At 44.5% G+C, this 26,254-nt stretch overlaps 1 protein-coding gene across 23 annotated transcripts in view; it reads left to right on the plus strand.

The window, feature by feature from the left end:
* Positions 1-26,254, plus strand: part of PROM1 (prominin 1) — a 136,831-nt gene that overhangs the window by 102,086 nt on the left and 8,491 nt on the right. For all 23 annotated transcript variants that reach the window (XM_082728709.1, XM_082728710.1, XM_082728700.1 and 20 more), the window contains 13 exons: positions 160-234; positions 2,979-3,042; positions 5,981-6,140; positions 8,376-8,528; positions 14,144-14,267; positions 16,318-16,421; positions 18,116-18,200; positions 19,798-19,944; positions 20,748-20,819; positions 21,839-21,931; positions 23,916-23,969; positions 25,990-26,070; positions 26,160-26,228. In XM_082728709.1, coding sequence (XP_082584835.1) covers positions 160-234; positions 2,979-3,042; positions 5,981-6,140; positions 8,376-8,528; positions 14,144-14,267; positions 16,318-16,421; positions 18,116-18,200; positions 19,798-19,944; positions 20,748-20,819; positions 21,839-21,931; positions 23,916-23,969; positions 25,990-26,070; positions 26,160-26,228 — 1,281 coding nt within the window. The remainder of the gene's footprint in view (positions 1-159; positions 235-2,978; positions 3,043-5,980; positions 6,141-8,375; positions 8,529-14,143; positions 14,268-16,317; positions 16,422-18,115; positions 18,201-19,797; positions 19,945-20,747; positions 20,820-21,838; positions 21,932-23,915; positions 23,970-25,989; positions 26,071-26,159; positions 26,229-26,254) is intronic.

Genomic DNA, 26,254 nt, shown 5'->3' on the forward strand with positions numbered 1-26,254 from the left:
CTTCCTCCCCAGACAATATTCTATTGTTCAAAAGAAATTTAAATCATACCCTATAATATAGAGACTTTGGGACTTGGATATAAGATGACTTCCTTTTTTATGACAAATAATTGTTGGCAGTATCCACCTAGACTTATATTTTGTTTTATGAATTTTCAGCTCCCATCCTTGGATCAGCAAATTGATAATATTAATGATGTTCTTCGAACAGATTTGTCCAGCCTGGTCCAACAGGTATGGTTTTTTTTTTTGTTTATATCATGTTAAAGGGTAGACTAGTACATAAGAAAAGAGGTAACTGGGAAGAAAAAGTCCTAAAATTTTGGAAACAGGGCTGCCAAGAAGGGTGTTAACTATTATCCACCGGGTAATTTTTCTCATTGCACTTTCAGAAATGTGTGTTAAGCATCTGCTGTGTACAAAGCACCATGCTGGAGATAAAAAGCAAAAGACGATCTCACCTTCCTGGGACTCAGAATTTGATGGGTGTTGTGCCGAACCCCATACTGACTCTGACGCGAGGTGCCCTCCCACTCTGCGAGTCAGTCCTGTCACTTGGTCTCCTCCCCCTTGTGCACATTCACACATGCTGTGGGCTGCGCCTGCCACTCTCTCCTTCGCCCAGCCACTTAGGCTACAAAGTACTAGTTACTTAAATCATTCGATATCACTTTCTTAAAGGTTTATTTATTTATATTAGAGACGATGAGAGAGAGAGAGATTGCATGCAAGTGGGGGAGGGGCGGAGGGAGAGGGAGAGAGAGAACCTCAAACAGACTCCCCGCTGAGCACAGAGCCCAACATGGGGCTCGATCTCATGACCCTGAGATCATGACCTGAGCAAAAATCAAGAGTTGGAGGCTTAACCAACAGAATCACACACATGCCTCCCAGTGTCACATTCTTAATGAGATCTTTCCTGGATATCTTGACCAAGTCAAACCCTTTTCAATGCATTGTTACAGTGCAACAGATATTCTTTGTTAAGTTCCTCATAATTATAATTATTGCTTTAATGTGTCTGGTTCCACTTGAGTGTAAGCCCTAAAATTGGCAAGGGCTACATTGGTGTAGAACATCATCATTTCCCTGAGAACCTACCAATTATTGCTCTTTGTTCAACCGATATGTTGAGTGCACTGTAAATATTTCTTTGTAGGTTATGATTCAATAAGTGTGCCCTGGACCTGCAGGAAAGGGAAGGAATAGTGGTACTCTTGACTCTGTCTTTTAGCACGGGCATAAAAAGGTCATCAGATAATCTGTTAAAAACTCATCTAATGACAAAGTTAAGTGTCACCTTAAACAGTTCATTAGAAACTCCTGGTCTTGGGGCACCTGGGAGGCTCAGTAGGTTAAAGCCTCTGCCTTCGGCTCAGGTCATGATCCTGGGGTCCTGGGATCCAGCCCTGAGTCGGGCTCTCTGCTCAGTGGGGAACCTGCTTCTTCCTCTCTCTCTCTGCCTGCCTCTCTGCCTACTTGTGATCTGTCTGTCAAATAAATAAATAAAATCTTTAAAAAAAAAAAAAAGAAAGAAAGAAAAAGAAAGAAATTCCTGGTCTTTGTGTCCTGGTGTCACCTTATTTGTTAATTGAGGGAGTTGATCCAGGAGATCTGTAAGGCCCCCTCTCCCATAGAACCTCTTTCAAAGGGTGACCTCCTCAAGTCCAAAGGCAGATAAGTGCGGTGGGGTCAGGTGTACGTACGCTCATCCAAACACCTGTGTGCTGGTGGCTTAGTCACTGTTGAGGAGACAGGAGTGGTAGCTGTTCTTGTTCCAGCATCAATGTTACCAGGCTAAACTGGAAACTTGCTGGCACCATCAGTCTTACAAAGTCTGTTACTTAGAATAGACTGCCATAAGAGCCTGTCATAGGCCGGGTGGCTTCTCAATGAAAGAAATTTATTTCTTACAGTTCTGGCAACGGGACGTCCAAGGTCAGGGGGTTAGCATAACCAAGTTGTAGTGAGAGACCCCTCCAGGTTGCAGATGGCCATTTTCTCATTGTATCTTCATGTAGTGGAGAGAGCTATCTGGGGTCCCCTTTCTAAAGTCCCTAATCCCATTCTTGAGGTTTCATTCTCATGACCTCATCACCTCTGGAAGGTCCCACCTCCTCATACCATCCATCACTCAAAGTAGGGGGTTAGGATTTCAGGGTGTGATGCCAGGAACGGGGAGCAGGGGTGCCCAGACATTGAGTCCATAACAAGTTGTAATTGATACAGTGTTCCCCAGCAGATGGCTAAAGACAGCAGCAGACAACTAAGAAACACAATGAAACCCTTCTGGAGAAAACACTGTTCAGTTGAGTTATTTGGATATAATGACCTCTTCTTGTCCCAGATTTATCCCCTAAAGGACATAGCTTGGCATGGCTGTTTTGGTTTTCACTTCAGACTCATTAAAAGCTGTGTGTTGGGTGAGACTAGATCCCAAGTCTAATTTTCTAATTGCTCTGGAAAGTACGGCTCTGGTTTGGAAACTCACTTTCTGCCTGCTCATGGAACATTGCACAGATCAGGGCCTCCTCAGCTGAAGGGCTGTCTACACTGTTGATGATTCTCTCTGGTGGGGGCTGACCCATGCATTGAAGGATATTTAAGAGCCCTGGGTCCCTGCTACATAGTGCCATACTTGTGATAACCAAAATGTCTCCGGACATTTGCCAGATGTCCCCTGGAGGGGACACCGAATCGCCCGCGACTGAGAAACGCTAGTATAGATAACATGAGTTAACAGTTTAAAAGCAAAAAACTTTTAGCAAGGTCTTTGATGGATTCAATTTAAAGACAAAGTCCTCTCTAAGAAGGGATTTTTTGTTTGTCTTTTAATGACCATATAGTGACAATGTCAGCTGGAAGATGACTGCTAACATTTTTATTTTACTTTCCTCCATGCTAAGCTGCAAAGTGAATCCTCGTTAATTGCCCTTCTACTCACTATGTGTATCAATTTACTTTGAACTATTTTCTAGGGCTATACATCCTTTAATGATATTCCTGAGATGGTGCAAAATCAAACCACAGACATCATATCAGGTGAGAGTCAGAGTTTGAAGTCATTTTGTTTCTCTCTTTGTTAAGCATTAAGTGATTAGCATACACACACAAAATGTATTGTTAAGAACCGTTATTTTTTTTCCTCTCTTAAAAAAATTCTCTCACTGATCTGGAAGATTAAATAAGTTTCAGACCTTTTTAACTGTGCCTCCTTCACACAGGGATTTAGATTTTAAGAAATGATAATCCTATTGAATTCTGATTCACATTGTCCTGCTGGCGAGAGAGGCAAGGTCAAAGCCACACTCTGGTGACCAGGCCTCATCCTGAGCTATCAGAACTAGAGACAACTGTGGTTAAACTAGGAAGGTCAGGTTTTGATTGGTTTCCCTGGGGAAAAACTGTGGATTATTATATTTTCTTTAAAAAAAAAAAACCTTAAAATACATTTTTTTTCCAGGAATACTATGCATAAGGCTTTATTTTGTCTTTTTAAGAAAATGTTCATCTGCTTTTTGATGTTGCCGTAATGGTATCTTAGGCTCTTGAGGTTGCTTAGGATTTTTGGAGGAGCAGAGCTGATATTGAGAGAATTCCCTTAGTCTTAAATGATTGAGTCACGTTGTATTCAGGGTATGGTATTCGGGGTGAACTCACAGAGAAAGAGTGCAGTACACACAGTTCTATGCACAGCAGTGGAAATAGACAGGGGTTATTTGCTTAAAGAAGAAATCTCTGAAGCTATGTGAGATCTTCTTCTTCTTTTAAAGCATCTTCTCTGTGCTTCCTTTTTTCTGTTGACCAAGTGGTTTTAGTATATGTGCTGCCGAAGCGAGCACTGACCAAGTGGTTTTAAAATGTTGTGTTAGAGGTCTTTGATTATTTTTGTCTCCCTAATAGTGTTCTTTCAATCCTCTAAGATTTTGGGTTAAAAAAGTTATTTTATCCTATCATCACAGGTCTTTAGATATTTTGTGGTTTTCTTTTTGTTTCACCTAAGATTCTACTTTAAAATATTAGGAGATAAAAGACAAAGTTCACGCTTTCCTATGCTAGCATCTGAAGGCTAACACGTGTTGTACATCTGAGAGCCACCTGCTTACTAATTTCTGTGTTTACTTTTTTTTTTTTTGTTCCCCCTTTCTGGACCTCTTCTGCCAATACGTGCAGCCCTCCCTTGTAAGTCTGGCAAAGCAAGGTGTGCAGTATGCGTGAGCGAGGCCCATTGCACACTGTCATTGCCTCAACACAAGCCAGAGTTTTCCCAGGTCTGGGCGAGTATCAATCACTCCATTCAGCTGAATATCAACTGCTTATTTTCATGTCCTTCCAAAACAAATAAGAACCCTTAGCTCCCATGTTTTGATCATTTGGTCCTACCCCACATACATAGTTTGAGTGCCTACTGTGTGCCAGGCTCTGCTGGGCTCTGGGGATGGGAGAAGGATAAAGCATGATCCCCGCCTTGCCCTTCAACTGGGCATGTACACAGATGTCATTTACCACACTCTGGTAACATGACAAGGTATAAGCAAGTGGTTCAAAAAGTGGGAAAGAGTAGTGGAAGGCTTCCTGGAGGAAGCAACATCCAAACTGGGGCCTGAGGGAAGTATCGGAGGAGAGAGGATACCAGCGAGGTACAGTCACCCGAGCTGTCAAGACCGGAGAGTTGTGGGGTGTGGGAGAGCAGGACAGCCTGAGAAGCAGAAGGAACCTGATTCTGAGTTGAGGGAACTGTTCATAGGGGAGGAAAGGTCTGCATCCCACATCTCTCAAACTCTCAGAAATCTAAGAGTTAAAGAAGAGACCCATTGAGTCAGCTTGTTGAAGATCCTGGGGTCTTCAGGTACATTTAGAAGAGACTAGAGCCACTGTGGATAGTAGTCTTCTCCTAGGAGCTCTGTGTGAACAACCTTTGAAAAAGATTCCCACCATTTTATGTCATTCCATTTTGATTCATGCTACCATTAACCCAAAATTCACCAGGAGCCCTGGGATCACATTGTGAGAACAGTTAGTCTTGTTTCTCCTTCTACAAAGAAATTGATCTTCCTTTTCAGGATCAGTGGACATTTAAATGATTAGCATGTTGTTAGTACACCCATGTTAAGAATCATTGTGGTAGCACCAACTTCAGACCCGTGTGAGCATTAAATTAGATGACATCTGTGTCCTGGGTAGCTTTGATACCAGGACCCATCACAATGGTCAAACACTTTACAGAAAATTAGAACCTATCTTCTCTCTGAAAGGTTAGGATGGATGTTAATAGAAACTCTGACCATTGGGAATGTATCACTGTCTGCATAGGAGAAACACAGATGAACTTTAACACATCTCAATTTGTAGGAGTCAAATCAAATTTTAACAAAAATGTTGCCTGGGGTCATTTGTTCAAAAAATTGTTCCTGATGAAATACCGTGTTGCTGCATGCTATTTATTATTAAATTATTTTCTCAAAATCATTTAATGGAAGCTTTGGAGTTAGACAAACCTGACATTCAATCCCATCTCTAGTGCTTTCTTGGAAAAAAAAAAAAAAAAGAAAAGATCTTTGGAGAAATAATTAAACTTCGATGGGCCTCAGGTCGCTTAGTAAAATAGGAAGAAGATCTATCTCAGTGAAATAAATGAGTTAACATTTATAAAAGTGCCTGGTCCATGGTAGGCATGCCATAGGCTTTAATCACCAGATTCATTTTATTTTTTAGTGAAATAAGCAGCAGAAGAAAACTCTGGCTTGACTTAAGCACCATGTCATTAAAGTCAGCTCCCATAGCTTGCTGTTCTGTTAAGTAATTGCTCTTTGATGGTCTTGGCTGCATTCGTGCTGTTGTAGAACCTTTCCATGTTTGAAACACATGCATAACATGGGGAAAACTTAAAGGGGTTGAAGCTTTTCATTTTGGTTCCGAAACAAGAGTTTCTGTTTCCCTTAGGTTTAAAAATGCATAACCTGGGTGTCTTTGCTTTCAGATATCAAAAGTTCCTTGAATTCCCTTGGTTCAAATATTGAAAATATAGGCAAGCAGATTCCAATACAGGATAAGCTGTCCAATTTCATGGGTTACATTAATGACACCGAAACTTACATCCACCAAAATTTATTCACGTTGGAGGAGTATGATTCGTACAGGTGAGTGCCCCCCGCCCTCTCCCCACCCAGAGCTGGCAAGCTAGGGGGTGAAACTTGTTCTAGAACAGGGGAGAAATCAGACCTGATAACTGGGATCATGTTGTGAGAGAAGATTGTACAAAGAACACGTAACTTGGTATGTGTTAACCCTAGTTTATGCTTATTTAATAAGTTGGAGTGCTGGCTTTGGCAGCATGTATAGTAAAATTGGAATGATACAAGATAGCATGACCCCTGCCCAAGGAGGGCATGCAAATTCATGTATATTTTTAAAAACTGAAGACTGGAAGTTCTTGAGCCAAACAGTCAATAATTTGCAATTCTGATGTCATTAATGGCTTCTAGAATCCTAGTTGTAACTATCTAACATATGTAAAAGGATTTGAAAGCCTATAAAGGAATTATGGAGGGCATTTGGAGAATATTCTAATTTTCTTTGGCTTATAAAATCAACATATCAAGGTCGGTTCTTAGAGAAAGAACATCCTTGAAATGAGTAAATTACTGGAGAGCTCATGTAAGCAGCTGTGGTCTTCAGCTGTGGATTGGCCCATTAGAAAACGTTAGCCAGTGGGGTTTGGCCTTGGAGATGACTGTGGACATCTTAGGCAGGAGTGCTAAGGAGTGGTGGACCTACAGACTGGACGTACTTCAAGGACCATGTATATGAGAGGTAAGGTGTGCTGTCCTCTCTAAAAGGCCCAGCCCCACCACCTATCAGTTTCAGAATCATTCTTTTTGGCCAGACTCATGGAAATTTCAGAGACTTCCATTCCTGTTCAGATATTTATTAAGCAAGAACCCAAGATAAATAATAAAATAATAACAATAATTGCTTGCAATTCAGGAACAGTTACGGCCTGCCATCCAAAGAGCTGTACGCATGACATCTCATTTAATACTCCAAAACAAACAAGCAACCCAACAAAAAAAAACTGCAGGGTTCTGTTCTATTTGTAACCTTGTTTCATAGATGAGGAACTTGAGGCTCAGGGGAGTGGAATAACCTTCACAAGGTCAGTGGTGATGTTTGGGAGGAGGGTTTTCAACCCCCATCTGAGAATGCTCTCAGTTATTGTCCTGTAATCAACCATTTTCTTACTGTGTGGCTAGGTCACCCCAGCAGGTGTCAGGACAAACATAAGACTGACCCTTTCTCAATGAATTTACAATCTCATTAGAGTTTAGAGTTTCACAAATGGAAAGAACCATGCAATTATCTGTCTACACATTGGGTCTCCCTGCCCTGAGAACTAGAAGCTTATTTTTAAAAGAAATTTAACCAAGCAGGTGAAGCACACATTAACTGCAAATGATTTCCGAGGCCAGGATCCGTGATTTGTTTGATTTGGCGTCTCCAGTATCTGGAACAAAATAGCCACAGCGTGGGTGCAGGTGGCTTTTACAGTTATTGGGACTGTTCTTAATTGAATGAAAAGTTTCAGTGGCAGCTTTTGTTGCAGAAGTAAATTCTTTATTTTTTAGTGTTTTGATGGTTGGGAAGCATTTCTACCCTTGAATGCTCCTCAGCTTCTGGAAAAGGTTGCAGTACATTCCGGGAATGCCAGTAAGACTTAATTGAGGGCCCATTATCCTAAAATGTCTCACAGGACCATTACAAAATTAAGATTTGTGTTCTGCAAGTACTTGATTTAGGATGCTCTCGTAAGTTCTGAAATATTCAGTGCACTCCCCGTGTAGTTTCTGCTTCAGCAAAGAATACAGTGCTCCCCTCCCCAATTATTCCTGCAACCCCAAAGCACTTTAGAGAAAGGCCAGGGAAAAGAACCTGATATTTCTTTATCTGTTGTCTCATTCTGATCTGTCCACATCTCATTATCATTATAATAAGTGCTTGCCGCCTCAGGATCCTTGACAGAACTTGCAGGTCTAAAGGGGTATAGTTATCAGTAGCTTTGGAGTACTTGAGTAAACTCCGCTTACAAGCCCCACGGAAATGAAGCAAAGGAAGGAAGCAATAGTCTCATGACCAATGAGCTAGACAGAGCTCTTCAAAACCAAGATAAAAATTAAGGTTTCTTGCCAGTTGGGTTGGAGGACTGGAGTGGGAAGGGTTCTTGTAGCTACAAGGTCACTCTCTGAGCTCTTCACAGGGGAATCTGGTATCTGATTGCAAAGTGTTAACTCGACTGCTCCAGCCCTAGCCCGAGAGCTTTTGTGTTATCAGGACATCAACCTCTTTTATGTATAATAACACTGTGCTTGCTTCACCAGGTGGCTGGGTGGCCTGGTTGTCTGCTGTTTGCTGACACTCATGGTGGTTTTTTATTACCTGGGCTTGATGTGTGGCACATGTGGCTATGACCGCCATTCCACCCCAACTGAACGAGGCTGCATCTCGAACACCGGGGGCATCTTCCTCATGGTGTGAGTGTTTGCTCTTCCTTGCCCCATCAGGGGGCTGGGGGGAGGGGTGGTGGAAATGCAGAGAAGAAAACAGATGACACGAAGCCAGTGGCCTCTGGGCTAAGTGTTCTGGGCTCCAGTGGAGTGGGCGTCCTGTTGTGTCTGTGCTTCTGTCACTGTGGGAAATCCCACCACACATTAAAAAATAGAAGAAAACTCGAAATTGTTAGACTTTTGATAGACAGGCTTAAACACTGTGTTTCTATATGGTGGGCTCCTCTGTAGTGAAATTATTTCTAAGCTTGCCATCTTGATTCCTATTGTATTTTCTCTCTCTCTTCTTCCCTCCCTCCCTCTATCCATCCATTTATGCACCAGAAACTTGCTGAGGATTGTTCTGATCTTAGACACTGTTCTCTGTGGTCAACAGTATCATTAGCTTGTTTACTCTGAAACTCTGGAAACTTGATTTAGCAAAGAGATTGCCGACCCAGCACCCTTAGGATTTAGACAGGAAGCCTTAATCAGTGATAAGAGAAGGTGTGGGGTACCAGCGACGAGCCTTTGTGCCTGCTTCCAAGATATTCATATCCAAGTTCATTGTTCTGAAACAAACAAGCAAGCAAAAAACCCTTATTCTACCAGGGTAGGACAAAGCACATGGGACATGAGCTGGCTGTGACCGCAGTTGGGCCAGAAATGTCAAGCAGGAAGCAGAGATAGAAGCTTTGAATGTGCCCCTGAGAGGAAGCTGTGTGGCTTCCCAGTTGACATATCCTTTTCCAGTCTGAACCTCAAGAATCAGCGGCAGGGAGCATGATGGGGCTCAGAGAGGAAGGTAAAGGTTTAGAACAAGTCCCTGGAGCAATGGAGACTCAAAACCTCAGCCACACTCTCTCATCTCAGCCTACATTACTAGTACCAGGCTGAGAGAATCAGGCAAGCAAGTATCCTGCATTAATGTGCTTTTCCAAGCATTGGGTCTCTACAAGAATTAATCAGATTGATGAGCCATGATGGTATGGCCTTTCCATCAAACATGGAATCTCTTGTATAGTACAAGTCTTTCTTAGCATTAATGTAGCACAAGAGCCTTTTGTGGGTTTTTTGTTGATGTTGTTGTTGTTTTTGTTGTTGGTGGTGATGCAAAAACTATTTTTTTTTTAAAGATCTTATTTATTCATTAGAGTGCGAGAGCACACAAGCAGGGGGAGAGGCAGAGGGAGAGGGAGAAGCAGACTCCCCGCTGAGCTGCGAGCCCAATGTGGGGCTCAATTCCAGGACCCAGAGATCATGACCTGAGCTATAGGTAGATGCTTAACCATCTGAACCACACAGGCACCCCCCAGAAAAGTGCTTTTATTAAAGCATAGAGACAGGACCCATGAGCAGAAAGAGCTGCCTGAGGACACGATGGTCTTACAAACAACCTTAAAGCTAACAACATGGGAGTCTTCCAAAATTGCACAAAACTGAACAGAGCTCCATGCATGGAAAAGCCTATTTGCTCACATGCCTACACTCAAATTAATGCAGCAAGGAACAGTATATTGCCCTGACTTTTTGTTCCAGTGTACACAGTTACAGATAGAAAATGAGTTTAATGTTCAGATTTTACTAATCCTGGTACTTGGCTGTTTTGTCAGTGTTTTGATGATAAGTTGATAGATCCCACCTTTTTTGATGGGAGAGAGTACATTGCTCTGAACAGGTGCATTTACTGTAAAATTCTATTTGAACATTTTGAAGGGACAAAACCAACATATGTGCTACTGGCTTCAAAGAAGAAAGAAACAGGGGAGTCATGAGCCATTGGAGGGAGACTAAAATTATTTCAGTTTGGGTGTAATTCTCACCTCTGCAGAGTAAGGAATCTCTAAAGAGACAAAGTCACACGGAAGCCCGGGGCTTGGGAACAATGGGCTTTATCACACTATAGGGGAAAGGCTGATCGGATGCATTTCAGGTGGCCTGCAGCCCGAGGATGGTGTGGGCTCCGTGGTCGCCCAACCTCAGGATGGAATTTGCGTTTGGCAGGCCCTTCCATCTCCTGAGATAGCCGGCAAACAACTGGATACTTGTGAAGGGGGAAAGTGATACAAGTATAGCTGGTCGAGTCAAACCAATTAGAAAAATGTAATTTCTTCTTAAAAAGCGTTTATTTGCCTGTAGGAACCAGAAAGAGTATATTTTGTTCAGCTGTAACCACAAGACCACCTGTCCTTAAAAACAGAAACACCGTATGTTGAAGAACATGGTCTCTTCAAAAACCAACCAAGAGTCCTTATCCCCCTTGGGGCTCCTAGTGAAAGATCAGTGGGGAGGAGAGGCAGAGAGCCCTGACTCTGCTCTGATCCTTGTGTCTTCTAAGAGTCCGGGGAGCATATTGGGGACCGGATGGGATACAGTGGGGAGTGTACATCTGTCTCCAAGGCCCATGGAAGGTCTCCCCCGAGGGAAGGAAAACTCACCCAGACAACAAGAAAACTCTCTCTTATACTGACATGCACTGTGAAACTTCCAGTTTTAACTGTTGGAAACCATGCTCAGATTATCCGGAGCTTTGAAGAGAAGCTAATACCCAGTGTAGCCACAGGTGTCACAAGATGGTCACACTGGTGGCAAGCTGAGAAAGCAGTTTGTCAGGCTGGAGCAAGGACCCTAAAAACACAGCAACTGCCTCGACCAAGTCATTCCCATTCTAGGGAATGACTCTAAGTAGGACCCAACTACAGACAAAACATCACAAGCCGTATTTTTGCACATTTAGTTATAATTGTGAGGCACTAGGGATGACACAAACGTCAGCCACCAAGGAATAGGAGATCCTGAGGTCACTGAAATGGAACGAGGTTGGCTACCCTCAGTGGTTGAACAAAGTCCTGAAGATGTTTGACTAGGGCTTCTGAGATTACGTGCATGTCACTAACCATGTAGGTCAGGAGTCAGCACACATTTCTATAAAGGTCCAGATAATAAATACTTTCACTTCTGCTGGCCACAGATGGTCTTTGTTGCCTGTTATTTTTCTTGTACTTGTTTTATTTCTCCTTCTCTCCTCCTTTACAACACTTTAAGCACATTCTTCTCAGCCATTCTTCTCTGAGTGACAGGCCTTGGGTGATGGTGTGTCCCTTTTCTAGATAGAGAAGCATTTTTGGTAAACCAAGTCTGGGAATGCTAACAGTAAGCTCTTGAGAGTAGCTGTGTTTGTCCGAAGTGTCCTATCGAAGATTTAGATGATTTTTATAACTCTGATGCCCGCACATGCTCGGGTACACGGTTAAAACCATGGTGACTGGCTTTTGCTTCACACATGTTCCCCTTACCTATGCGCTTCCTGACTCCAAAGCCTTTCAGAACAGAGAAACTCAGGCTGACAGGGGCCCCTGCAGTGAACATACCTTGCTATTTATTCCAGCAACACCAGGCAAATATTCATAATTACACCTTAAGTATGTCCACTGGGCAGAATCCCGCCCTCAAGAAGGGAAGCTATGTTTTTAAGTCGATCAGCCTACACACTTCTGAGGGTCCTTCTGTTTGTACTGGTGATGGTACAATCATCTGTTACGATCTGCCTGTTCTACCTAGGCTCAGTCAGGAGTCTGCTCTGTCTGTGTCTACGTCCAAGTAACTGAGCACCCTAGAGAAAGGTCACACAATGGGGCACATTGGCATCCCTACAGAATTATGACCCCCACCTCAAATGGATCCTTCAGAGCTCCACAGGCTTCCCTGTCTCACCTCCCCATTTCCTCCTTTCTTCCTCCCTTCCTCGCTCCTCCTCCCCCTCCCTTCCTTCTCCAGTGGCTTTTTCTACTCATATATCCGTCCTGTCCTCCTCGTTTTCCCCTTCTCTTAGCAGAAGGCTGGACTTCCTTCTTCACAGAGAAAATAAAAGCCATCACACGCCTTCTCAAAACTCCAGCGCCCCTGCATCCACGACACTCGCAGTTCCTTGAGCCGAAGGACTTGAGCCGAAGGACGTCTGCCTTCTGGCCCCTCCCACCTGCTGTTCCCTCCCACCCCTGCGCACCGCCCCGGAGGTGCCCTGGATCCGCCCTCCCTCTCCCTTGTCCTCATTCTCTTCCCCTCTCCTAGCCTGGCTTCTCAACACTTAAACACAGTCTGCTTTCTCCCCTCTTGAAACTGGACAACAGAAAACTTCCTAACACCCCTTCTTCCCTCTCACACCTCCCCCTGCGCAGATGTCTACAAATAATGATATTTGCTGTTTTCTTACTCCCTGCCCTGCCCAGGCCACTCCCCTGCCCTCTGGTCAGCAGTGGCCTCCAGGCTTCCAGCCAGGGGACTTCCAGTAGTTCCCTGGAATGTGCCCTCCCTGCAGTGATTGGGTCCCCTGTGCTCCCTACCCACGGCAGACTCCCCTTAGTTTTCCCTTCCGTGACCCCGTGCCCTAGTGCTTTCGTTCCCACACTGCAGCTCTCCCTGGCCCCTTATTCACTAGCTGCTCTCCCACCACCTGCTCCTCAAGCAGCACCGTCTCCCAGGCCGGGGCCCAGGCTGCCTCTCCCTCCAGCCCCAGCCCCAAGGACCAGTGGTCACTTCTAAGCAGCTGGTTGCCCCGTGCCAGCCGGTAACCCAGATGTGTGCGCTCTGCACACAGCCGACTCCCCTCCAGCATCACACCACCTCCCGCAGGGAGCAGGACCAGATCCCTCCCTCTCTCCCCTTTCTCAGCACCAGTGTCTCCTTTCCCTGCTGACAAGCCCTGGCATCACCTGGGGCCCTTCCTCACCTTCTCTTGCCTAAAATCTCCTGCACATCCTGTTGTGTCCATCTCTTGTGTCCCATCTCTTCTGTCCCCTGCCTCCAGCCACATCAGCCCACCATCCCAGGATGGATGGCAGCCTCCTCAGTGGTAGACCCATCCCCACGGGCCTCTGTCCCTCCTGTCCTGCATGCTCTGACAAGAATGTTCTTCCTCAGAGAGAAAGGGCATTATGCTCTTTTCTATGCTTCTGGGCCCTCAGCAGCCACCCCTTCCTGGACCAGACAGGTCCTGTCCCCTGTCCCCCTGCACCCGTGCACTCCTGCCTGCGTCCTGAGCTGTGTTCATGCTGCACTCAGCCCTCCCTCTGCACGCAGAACCACGTTGGCCCCTCTCAAACTCCCCATGGTACATTTCCTACGTCGGAACCTCCCCATTCAATGCATCAACTGCAGAAGGCCAGATTCACTCACCTGACTCCAGAGTTGATGTCTGAATCATGGTGCTGGGCTGCAAGGAGACCAGAGACTAAGTCAGAGCATTCCCTAAATATATGACTGGGACTGGAAGGTCACAGTGCTTACCGTTTCCCGGCTCCAGTCCGGAGCAGGTGGGCTCACTTAACCTGCACAAAGCAAAGACTCTAGGTCCTTTTCCTACACCATGTAGGTAGGATTAGTAAGAACTGGTAGGTAATATTGGACCTATAGGGTTTTTTTGTTTGTTTGATTGTTTTGTTTTTTAAGTAATTTTTGCATCCAACTTGGGGCTTGAACTCATGACCCTGAGATCTAGAGTCACATGCTTTACCAAAGGAGTCAGCCAGGTGCCCCTGAATGTTGACTAATTTACTGTAGAATTCCAGACTTCATTTCTGTTTTATTTTGGTTTTGGTTTCCAGCGGGGTTGGAGTCAGTTTCCTCTTTTGTTGGATACTGATGACCATCGTCGTTCTCATGTTTGTCATTGGAGGAAACATGGAAAAACTGGTTTGTGAGCCGTATCAAAACGGGAAGTTATTCCAGGTGAGGATGCCTTCCGGGCCTGCTGTGGAAAGGGCTTGAGTGGAAACTGACTTCCCCATATCTTGTGGGGGCAAAAAGATGAGCATTTTGGGTTTTATTCAGTAAATTAAGATTCCTTCTATTTGTCAGAGCAAAAAAAAAAAAAAAGTAAAGTTTTCGAATGTCAAGTAAAATGAGCAAAATGAGCACAAGGAGTTAAGGCCTGCTCATTGATGTGGACTGTAATGGGGTTGGGGGGGGATTCCCAAGGTGGGGTAACCCAGAAGGCTTCTGACATTTTAAAGGGTTTCTCAAAGGACAGTTGCCCATGCCGATGCTTTGAGGCCTTCAATTTACGTGAAAGACATTGAAAAATTCAACATCTCATGGCTGAGTGTTGTCCCTGGAGGCCATCTGACGAGGCTGTTGGGAAATGAATTCAGGCTCCGCCTTCTCCCCCTGAAACACTGTCCTATGGACTCTCTGGGACCACCTCTCAGTTCAGCATCATTAATTAACAAGGAAATCTGGGTCTGTGTGGCACTCTTGTCACTCTGGCTTTCTGATGCTTTTCTCCAGATTCTGGTTCTCACAAGATTATTTCTGTTTTGCTGTTTTATTATATATGCTCTTTCACCTCAGATCTGTTATGAAACTTGATGAGTGACTATGAAGGTAACCAGCTGTCATGGTATTTTAATTATTCAGTTGATTGAGGAAAATTAAATTGGGAATGTCAATGTGTTAAATTATGTCCATTTGGGCTCATCATAAAAAATAATAGTGATACATCAAGCCAGACTTCATTATCTTCCATGCTGTGCTAAATTGCTAAAAAGGGGAACCTTCTTACACTGTTGGTGGGAATGCAAGTTGGTGCAGCCACTTTAGAGAACAGTGTGGAGATTCCTCAAGAAATTAAAAATAGAGCTTCCCTATGACCCTGCAATTGCACTACTGGGTATTTACCCCAAAGATGCAGATGTCGTGAAAAGAAGGGCCATCTGTACCCCAATGTTTATAGCAGCAATGGCCACAGTCGCCAAACTGTGGAAAGAACCAAGATGCCCTCAACGGATGAATGGATAAGGAAGATGTGGTCCATATACACTATGGAGTATTATGCCTCCATCAGAAAGGATGAATACCCAACTTTTGTAACAACATGGACAGGACTGGAAGAGATTATGCTGAGTGAAATATGTCAGGCAGAAAGAGTCAGTTATCATATGGTTTCACTTATTTGTGGAGCATCACAAATAACATGGAGGACATGGGGAGATGGAGAAGAGAAGGGAGTTGAGGGAAATTGGAGGGGGAGATGAACCATGAGAGACTATGGACTCTGAAAAAAAAACCTGAGGGTTTTGAAGGGGTGGGAGGTTAGGGTAACCAGGTGGTGGGGCACATATTGGGAGGCCACATATTGCATGGAACACTGGGTGTGGTGCAAAAACAATGAATACTGTTACACTGAAAAGAAATAAAAAATTAAAATTTAAATTTAAAAAATAGGGATTTCCTTTTGAAAGATTTATTTATTTGAGAGAGAGAGAGCATGAGCACTAGCAGGAGGGCAGAGGGGGAGGGAAAGAGAATCTTAAGCCAACTCTACGCTTGATTTCATGACCCTGAGATCATGACCTGAGCCGAAACCAAAAGTCAACTGCTTAACTGACTGTGCCACCCAGATGCCATAAAATAGGGAATATTTTGAAGCTTACATTCCTCAAGCATATATGTGGTCATGCACTAATGAGCTCATTTTAACATAGATATTACATATGACCTATTAGCCAACTCTTCCATGTCAACTCTCCCATTTCTAATGTACTTGTCTTACTAAGTGAAGTGTTCTCCAAAAAAACGTAGCTCACTAATTCTCATTGATGCTACCTATCGTCAGTTTATTCCGATCACACTATTATTTTCCCATTTTAAATTGGAGACCAATAAAGAAAACCATGATCTTCAAAATCCCCAAAATACGTTTAACAGAATATTTTATTATATGTATGTGTATTTGAGTAGAAGTATCTCTTTTAAAAAAGCTTTTTTCAATTTGTTCTAGATTTTGGACACACCATATTTACTAAATGAGAATTGGAAATACTATCTCTCTGGCATGGTGTTTAACAATCCGGATATTAATCTCACTTTTGAACAAGTTTACAGGTAGAATTAATAACATTATGCATTTTTTTGGCTACTGAAAATGTTGTTCCAGAATGAGAATTTTGCTTTCAAAGTGTCTTTAAGTTTGATAAGACCAGCTATTCTATTGTCTTCACAAAGAGATAGTGGAAATAAGACCAAAAAGAAAATCCTTCCCCTGAAAGCCTTCTAGACTTTTGCATGGTGATATCTCAAGGTCCCCCAGCAGCTGATGGATGGGCTCCAGTCTTGACTCTATGATCAGGGAGCAGGCAGTGGGGACCTTGGGCAGTTTTACTTCCTCTTTGTTCAATAGGGTTCAGAGGCTCCCAGCAGAGACAGCAGATGAGTGGCCTTCATGGTAGACCTTGGTAGTCAACTGTGGTCTTGTTCATAGTTAGAAGAGTCTCAGGATCTTCTCCACAGCATGCTGTAGGCAGATGTTATCAATCAATTGGAGTCGCTGTGCATGATTAAACTACCCTTGGCCTGAAAGGACAAAGCCGATCTTCTTGGCCTTGGCCTAGCCTGCCAGCTCTTTGTGACTCTGGCTCCTAGAGAATTCTGCAGCCTTACCCCTCGTGGTTAGTGTTTCAAGCTCTCCATTCCAACAACACCAGCCAACTGGGGATTTCCTGGAGAGGAATCTCACACCTCCTAGGGCTGTGGGAAAATGGCTTCTCCGAGGCATCCCTCAGGTCTAGAAGGCTTTGGTGACTGGACAAGGAAGAGGCAGATGTTATCAATCAATTGGAGTCGCTGTGCATGATTAAACTACCCTTGGCCTGAAAGGACAAAGCCGATCTTCTTGGCCTTGGCCTAGCCTGCCAGCTCTTTGTGACTCTGGCTCCTAGAGAATTCTGCAGCCTTACCCCTCGTGGTTAGTGTTTCAAGCTCTCCATTCCAACAACACCAGCCAACTGGGGATTTCCTGGAGAGGAGTCTCACACCTCCTAGGGCTGTGGGAAAATGGCTTCTCCGAGGCATCCCTCAGGTCTAGAAGGCTTTGGTGACTGGACAAGGAAGAGGCACCTCCAGGAAGTGGCTGTCTCAGCGACAGGGACATGCATCAGATGAGCTTACCCTTCTTAGCTCAGTCAAGGAGACATTTTGCACATTTTAGAGAAGCACGGAGAGGTGAAGCCAACTTAGGTGTACTGACCATCTGAATATAGGTGTGGCCCCTTCCCTATCTCCATCCTGCCCTGAAAATATACATCTAACCATATGCTTAGTAAGTGAAGCTCAACCTTGGAAATAGGGAGACAAGTGGTCTGGCAGGGCTTTGATAGAATCTTTTAATAAAGCCTTAGAATCTTTTAATAAAGCCCATGATACTCTCTGTAACACACAGGTGGTATTGTTTTTTATTTGTTTTTTTTTTTTAATGAGAATTTATTTCTTTCCTGTTTGTGAACTTGTTATCCCTCATAGCAGTAGAAAAAACACAAAGGAGATAGACAGAAGGATGACTTACCAGTCTTACTGTATCTGTTCCAAAGTCAGGACATTAAGCAAAGCAGGGAACGAAGTCTGGAACAGTAGGCACAGGGAGAGACTTCCTCCTGCATCAGCACTCAGAAGCCACTTCTCTGCATGCAGATTTAGACAAAACAAAAGATAAACATTGAACCTCCCTCCTTCCATCTGTAGCAGGGGACAGAGGTAGGTATGGCCACCTTTCTAGATCATAATTTCTCTGTTTATTCCCACAGTGATTGCAAAGAAAATAAGGGCATCTATACCACGCTTAAGCTTGAGAACAGCTACAATATCAGTGAGCATCTCAACATTCAGGAGGTAAGGAATTAGAGCCAGCCAGGAAATGGACATGTCTTTAGTCAATCCAGTTACCTTCTTCTTCTTTTTTTTTTCATTGAGGTGAAATTCACATAAGATAAAACTCACCATCTAAAAGTGGCATTTAGTACACTCACAAGGTTGTGCAACACTTGCTTCTGTCTAATTCCACATCATTTTCCTCACCCCCTCAACCTGTTGTCTTTCTTGAGCCTGAGTTTCTCTAGTTGACTACTCGAATGCTCTGATGTAGGAAGATCTTATCTTGCTGTGTGTCAGTGTCCTTAGAGGAACAAAGCCCCAGGGATATTGGCTCTCCAACAGTGGCCACCTTTTTTGGCCCAGTCCCTGAGGGGGGGGGAACTAGGCACCCAGGACTCCATCCCACACATTCATTGCCCCTTGGGCATCATGGCTGTGGCCCCAGGACTCCAAGGGGCCTCTGTGGAGCTCCCCTGGCCCTCAGCAAGACAGCATGTCAACAGCCATGGACACTGATAAAAGGGAATGACTTCCTCCTTCTCCTTCACCTGAACCCATCCACCCAAGTCATGAGCCTGAAGACTCTGAGGAGAGCCCACTCAAGAGCATACTGGACAGGAGGAGGAGCAAGAGAATTTCAGCTGGTCAGGCCTAGGGTGCCATGAACCTAGGCTGACCCCCTTCCCATACCTGGAGGCCTTTAGGTCTTCTCATAGGAAAACACGTAAGGAGCCTTCTTTCTTCTGGGCTTCCCAATGGAAGAAGATACTAAGGGATACCAAGGAAAGAGGCTAAACCTCACAGCTTGCCCACTGAGACATCACAGAAGGCTTTCAGAGGCACCAGGAGACCATGATGGCCTGACAGTTTTTGGATAGGAAGGGGTTTATTTAAAAGCTGAATACAAATTTTGCATTGTATTTTATTTTGTCTTGTGTTGATTATCCTCCCTAAATATTCCTTGCATGTCCATATAAATATAATTCAAGTCCTCACCAGATGCCCTCTGCTGATTTGGCATCATGCTGTGTGTCGTGTTCTCTGTGCACCAGAAATGGAGTGCTCTGGATACTCAGGCACTACATGCTGATTGCTCCCTAGGACAGGACAACCCCAAATCACCAGCCATGTCCCCGTGATCTCAAGTGTCCTCACTATGCAATTCCAGGGCATGCTACCTCCTTCCCCAGGGATACAGCCTGCCTGACCCCTTTCAAAATCTCTCTTTGTCCAGACCCATTCAGAAGCCACCTCCTCTCCATTGCCCTCTTTAGGACACTGACCTGGGCAGACTCTTCCCTGCCCCTGGGGTCCTGATGCAGTTCGTGTGCCTTTATTATGACACTGCCTCTTCCTTTGAGGACTCTGAGGGCTGAGATGGAGTATTATTTTGCTCTGCATCCCAGTTCCTCGCACAGTGCTTGGCGTGGGGCATAAGGAAGGAGGCAGGGATACAGGGAAGGAGCGGGAGGGGAGAGAAGAGTACCAGGAAGAAATGCCAGTCAAATGTTCATCTGTGGTTTTGTTGTCTTGTGTCATTGCTCTTTTAATGTGGGAAAGTATGTGGCATTCTTGAAGAATGGGCTTCCTTGTAACTTTTCTTTTTATCATGCAGCATGCTGGAAACATAAGCAAAGATTTTAAAAATCTGAATGTAAATATTGACAATATTGTGCTGTTGGACGCCACAGGGAGAGAAAACCTGATGAACTTCAGCTCTTCGGGCATAGACACCATAGACTATAACGTCTACTTGGCTGAGGTGCGTCCGTGTGTTCATGCTTGATCTTTGAGGGAAAAAAAATAACAGCATATACCTCTGGTTTTTTGTTTTGTTTTGTTTTGTTTTCCTTTTTTAAATTATTGAGATGAAATTTACATAACATAAATTAACTATGTTAAAGTGAGCAATTCTGGGGTTCCTGGCTGGCTCCGTCAGTAGAGCATGCGACTCTTGATCTCAGGGTCGTGAGTTCAAGCTCCACGAAGGGTGGAAAGATTACTTAAAAATAAAATCTTTAAGATAAATTTTTAAATTAAAAAAAAAGAGAGAGCAATTCATTAGCTTGTAGTATAATGACAGTGTTGCTCAACTACTGCTTCTATCCAGTTCTAAAATATCTTTATCTCCCAAAAAAGAAGCCTCATTCCCCTTACATAGTTGTTCCCCTTCCCCCACCTCCCAGGCCTGGCAAATACTAATCTATGTTCTGCTCCTATGAATTTACCGATCCTGGGTATGTCATATGAGCGGAGTCATACAACATGTGGCCTTCTGTGTTTAATGGTCTTTACTGCTTCCCTTTTATGTAACCTAAAAGTTTTTGAGAGTCAACTCCATTATAGCATAGATCAGTACTTGATTTCTTTTTATGGTTGGATCATGTAATTTAATAAAAATAATATGGTTTTACATGTATAAATTAGAGTACAGCTGTTGTCACCTCTGTAAGAGTTTCCAGCCTTATTTTATGGAGCATAATTCACTCTGTTGTCTATTAGATATTGTTAAGACTTAAAAAGTCCCACAGCCATGATGCGGTTTTCTTTCTCCCTCTTTTGTAGATGGGTAAAGCTCCCACCAAAGTGAATCTTTTAGCCTTTGCAAGTGATCTAGAAGCAAAAGCTGACCATTTGGTGAGTTCAAGTAGTCCCGTTCTAAGTGTTGTAATCGTTAGAGATGTCATATGTCCATACTAGTCTTCCTATACCACAAGTAACCTTTGGTTAAAAATGCCTCTCTCCTGGGCATGTCAAGACTTCCCACCAGCTGCCATTGCCGTGTGGCCCAGAAGTCTGTGAGCACATGAGTGGTTCCAGGGAGGTGTCAGGGTGCCCAGAGCTGCCCCTGACCTCTGCTCATGGTAGTGGAGCTCTCCCTGCTTTAGAACTGTCTCTGCTTTCACACCCATCAACCCCTCTACCACTAAACACGTGTGCACGCAGGTACACGCGCACACACATTTTTCTCGAAGTGTAGGGAACGGGAGAAGATTCCATTTGGTGCTTTGCGTCACCAGTAACAAGAGGATAAGGGAAGGTAAAGACATCAGCCAAGCCCGGCAAACTTCTGCTCTTTACTTCCCCTGGCGGATGATGACTAAATGGCTCAAATGCACCCCTTTCAGGAAGCAACAGATCATAGGGATGAGGAGCCTGGGCTCTGGGCAAAGACTGGGATTAAATCCTGACTCAGACACTTCCTAATGATAAGAACTTGGACGAGATGTTCCACCCCTCTGTGCCTTAGTTTCCTCGTCTGTAAAATGGGAGCAATAAAATTGTTACACATTTATATATTAAACACTATTTAAGTGTGGTTTAAGTTGAGCTTGGGTTTTTCATCAGTAAAATGGGGATACAGCTGCTGGAAATTGGACTTGACAGCAGCTCTGTGATGGTGAGGTGAGAAAGAGAGCACAGCCTCCAGCACTCAGGAAAGCCTCATGGCATTGAGTGGCCTCTGAGAGTTCATAATTCTAACATTCAAGATAGGGTGTCTTGGCGATGCCCTTCCTGGCAGTCCCCACACCCACAAGCGTGCAAGGAGGGCTGCAAGCTTGTCACAACCCTGTCCTGAGCTCATGCTGTTAGAGAGAGTGCTCCAGAGTCCGGAAGGATGGTGTTGATCTTTGTTTATTTTGTTCTCCTTGTAGCCCCAAGGAAGTTTGAAACAGTCTCTGAAAAATAATGCACAAACTATTAGAACAGTTCACCGTGGCCAAGTCATTCCTTTGGAACAGTCAATGGTAACAACCCACAACCTTTGGGGTTTCCCCGGGACCAGAGCAAAAGCCCATCTCACTGGCTGGCTTTCATTTAGACTAATGAAGCATCTGCATGGCACACGTGGGTCAAATCCAGCTGGCCTCAGGCTAAGAAACTGAGCTATGATACAAATAAGTGATAGCAGGGGCACCTGAGTGGCTCAGTGGGTTGAGCATCTGACTCTTGATTTCAGCTCAGGTCTTGATCTCAGAGTCGTGAGATGGAGCCCTGATTCAGGCTCTGAGCTCTGCAGGGAGTCTGCTTGTCCCTCTCCCTCTGCCCCTCCCCTCCACACTTGCGCCCTCTCTCTCTCTCTCTGAAATAAATAAAATAAATCTTAAAAAAAAAAATAAAATAAATGGTAAAAGCTGGGTTTCAAAAAAGACATTTTCAATTGTCACCACTCCTTTCGTGCTTTATCTCCTTGCCTTTTCCGCTTGCCTGTGACCAGGTGGATAAACTCTGGGGTTGACCCACATACCGTGCTCTGGTTCCCTTGGCCTTCAATAGGCCCCCCGGAAGCCAAGCACCTCACTGGAGAGCTGCTGGCTGTGCCCTGGACTCCCTCACACTTACTTATTCTCAAATTCTTTTTCTCCAAACCCTGCCAAGAAATATGGAAAGGCAAGGGTAAGTCCTTTTCTCTCTGCCTCGTTTAGCTCTGTTCACTGATCTGATGGGCGATGGTTCCTTTCTCCTCTCGTAGCCTCTGTTCTGACTTCCCCTATGTTTTTCTTCTTGCTGCCTCTGGCTTCTTTCCCCAAATTCAAGAAAGGTAGTTTGTAGCAGGGAAAGGACATGGGCTCTGGAGTCAGGGAGAACTGATTTCAGGTCCTGCTTTTGCCTCCACAAAGTCTTAGGGCTTTCCATCTCCCATTAGAAAAGGGTGGGAATGGATCCTGCCCTGCGGTCACCTGGTTCCTGGAGATGTAGGGGCTGGTGTCCCAGAGACACTCTGTAAACATCAGGAATTATTATTACACGTGTGTGGGAAACCTGTTACAGAGTGGCTTGCTCAGGTTTGGAGAAGCAGATCAGTCCACTTGACTTCGATTGTGGAACCTTCTAGAATGAGTTTTACCATGTCTCTCTCTTTCTGTATCTCTTTTTCCCTTCTGACTTTCTAACTCATTAGCATATGCACAAAGAAAATTGAATTTTCTGCTTGTTGTATGCTATGCACATGCCAATTTTCTGCTCTCCTTGTATATGCCTAGCACAGATTTGTTAAAATTTTAAGCTGGGTTTTCCCTGTTTCTTAAATGCTTTCCTTCAAGGAGACACAAGGCTCATCAGCCTTGCCCCAGAGCTGGGGTAACCTGTCTGCAAACAGGCAAATAGCTCTGTACATGTGACCTAAAATCTAAACCAGGGGTTAGGAAACTATGGCCCCCAAGACTACAATTTGTGGGCCAAATCCAGCCTTTTGTTTGTTTTTATAAAGTTTTATTGGAACACAGCCATGCCATCTTATTTACAGATGATTTATGGCTGCTTTCAGCTAAAAGGGCAAAGTTTAAAATTAAATCAAATTAAAATGACCAAGTTGAGTGCTTTGAACAGGGTATGGTGCACAAAGCCTAAAATATTTACTATCTGATTTTTGTTTTTACCACTCCCTGATCTAAACCATTCAGATTAAACTACTCTGGGCAGTTTGGGTGGAATTTCTTTTGAGTAGTTCCTGCCAGTTTGAGCAAACCCGACTCAATGAGGTTTTTCCGGCACCTTGCATGGGGCATGATGCTCTAGAAGACATATCCCGATTTCCTTCTTCAGCTTTCCTGACACCAGAGCTATCGTTACTTGCATCTGCTGTTTTCTTCTAGAATGAAACCGTTACAGAGTAAAGTCAGCTCTGATGGCTGGCTGACAGTGGGGGGGTGGGGGGTGAGGAGACATAGGCATGTGATCTTGCTGGTTCAGGTCATAAGTTGGAAAATATCATGTGTGTTTGTTCACCAGAGCACTATCTACCAAAGCATCAAGGAACTTCAACTCAAAAGCAGTGGATTGAGGGTAAAAACTTATTTTCCTTTCCTGTCCTGGTGGGGTGGGGTTGGGGGAGGAGTCTTATTGTAAAAGCACACACAGACTCTCAGAGATATTGGTTTTACAAGTATTTATGTTTATTAAAAAAAAAAAAAACATAAAAACAAAAGTCTTGGCTATCTACTTATTTTGAATGCCAAACTGGGTTTTTCCTACCACTTGCTTTCTACAAGTATGTCTCACCTTGGTGCCCTGTTGGACACACAATCAAAAGCTGTGTCTTGATGTGTGATGCACAGTCACTGTTACTGAGATAACGCTGCCTGCAGAATCCAGTGGCTTCTGACCACAACGGCATTCCCACTGTTGGGTCCAGAGCAGGCTTCTGCACCCTTCTGCCTACCCAGAGACCCACCCTGAAGGAGCAGCTCCTGTCTGGGCCACCCCATCTCCTCCAGGTAGAGGACAGGCAATCAGAGGGTGAATGGAAACAGGTTGCCCTTTCAGTGACTGCTTAGAACCAGCACACTGCCATTCTGCCTATGTTCTGTTGGCCCAGAGCAAGTGACCTGACGTGGCCAGACCTGTCATCATGGGGTAGGGACGTAGCCCCACACCCCGAGAATAAGTCCCTATCCTATGAGAAGCTAGGCCTAGGAAGGTATCAGCGCTCAGGAGCACAGGAGTCTCCCTTAGACCACAGACACCCCCACAGCAGAAACTGAGATCTGTGGCTGTGCTGTGTACATCTTGTATCCTCAATGCCAATAGGCAACTCAAAATATATTTCCTTACTGAGCAGAATAAGCTGCCCATGAGAGGTTTGGGATGTCAGCCACAACGGAAAACTCCATGGTCTTCCTTGCGCTTTCCTCACAGCTGCCTTTGCAGACCTTTGTCACAGGGTTTCTTGCCACATGGGTCTCCCCTGTGAACTGTGAGCTCCTTCATTTGTAGCTGGTATGCTCACTGAGCAACACTGAGCCTGCTACTTGATTGATATACCAAGACCCTGAGTGCCTCAAAGACTATTCCTGTAGGTTTACTGTGCTTGGGGACCATTGCTATACCTCTAATCGCCTTTGTCCCATGCCAAGGGGAGCTGGAGAGAGACTGGGGACTGCACCCTGGTCCCTTACTGTCCTATGCCTCCTTTATTCAGGGTGACGGTGTGCAGCTATGCCTTGCCCTTCACAAGGGGCCAGTGTGGGGGCGAATTGGGGTGGAAATCAGCTCTTGACCCAAGTTGCCTTGTGGGGATTCTTATCTGTGTGAAATACTTAGATACAATCCCAGATTTTATGTCTTCAGCCTGGTGACATCAAGCAGGGTCAGCTACATCCTCTGTGAAGGTAGCCTAACACAATGCCTTCCGACAGCCCGTGTATACCAGAGGGCCCCCTCCCCCATCCTTGGGGAATGTATTCAGAGGAGGCTTGAAACCACAGAGAGTACTGAACCCTATTGTACTATGATTTTCCTGATTCATACACAGCTCTGATAAAGTTGAAGTGATAAATTAGGCACAACAAGAGGGTAGCAATGATAATCAATAATAAAATAGAACAATTAAAACAATATATTGTAATGGAAGTTATGTGAATGTGCTTTCTTGCTCAAAATACCTTACCGTGCTGAACTCCCCCTTCTTCCCATGATGATGTGAGATGATAAAACGCCTGAGTGATGGGACAAAGTGAGGGGAATGGTGTAGGTATGTGACGGAGCATTAGCTACTATTGACCTTCTGACCATACGTCTGAAGGAGGATCATCTGCACCTGGACCCCTAGTGAAGGAAATTGTGGATAAGGGGGAATCTTGGACTCAATGAGGTGACTTGGATTAAGAGCTTGGCCCAGTGTCTGGAACAAAGTGAGTGCTTGTCACATACTCCTCTCATTCCCCTGCCTTCAGAGGGCTGGTTCTGTGGTCTTCTTAACTAACAAGTCTGTGGTGTGGGGCCCAGGTAACAGCACTTGTATCCCCATGCCGTTTCGTTAAATCCCTTCATCACTTGATACCCTGTCTATTGCTGTGTTTTCCAGGTGAAAGTGGCCAATATCCTTTCCTCTCTGGATTCTGCTCAGGACTTCCTCAAAACTCGCATCTCCTCAGTTATTGTTGAAGTAAGTGGGTGTGAGCCCATCACCACGGGGCCGCAGAGAGTATGGGATAGTCCTCTTAATGATTTTACTACTCTCTGATTTCTTTCCAGGAAAGTACAAAGTACGGGAACACGATAATAGGATACTTTGAACACTATCTGCAGTGGGTCAAGATCTCAGTAAGTAGTTTATCTTTAAGGAACAT

Source organism: Mustela nivalis (genome assembly GCF_964662115.1).
Source record: "Mustela nivalis genome assembly, chromosome: 4".
Classification (NCBI taxonomy): Eukaryota; Metazoa; Chordata; class Mammalia; order Carnivora; family Mustelidae; genus Mustela; species Mustela nivalis.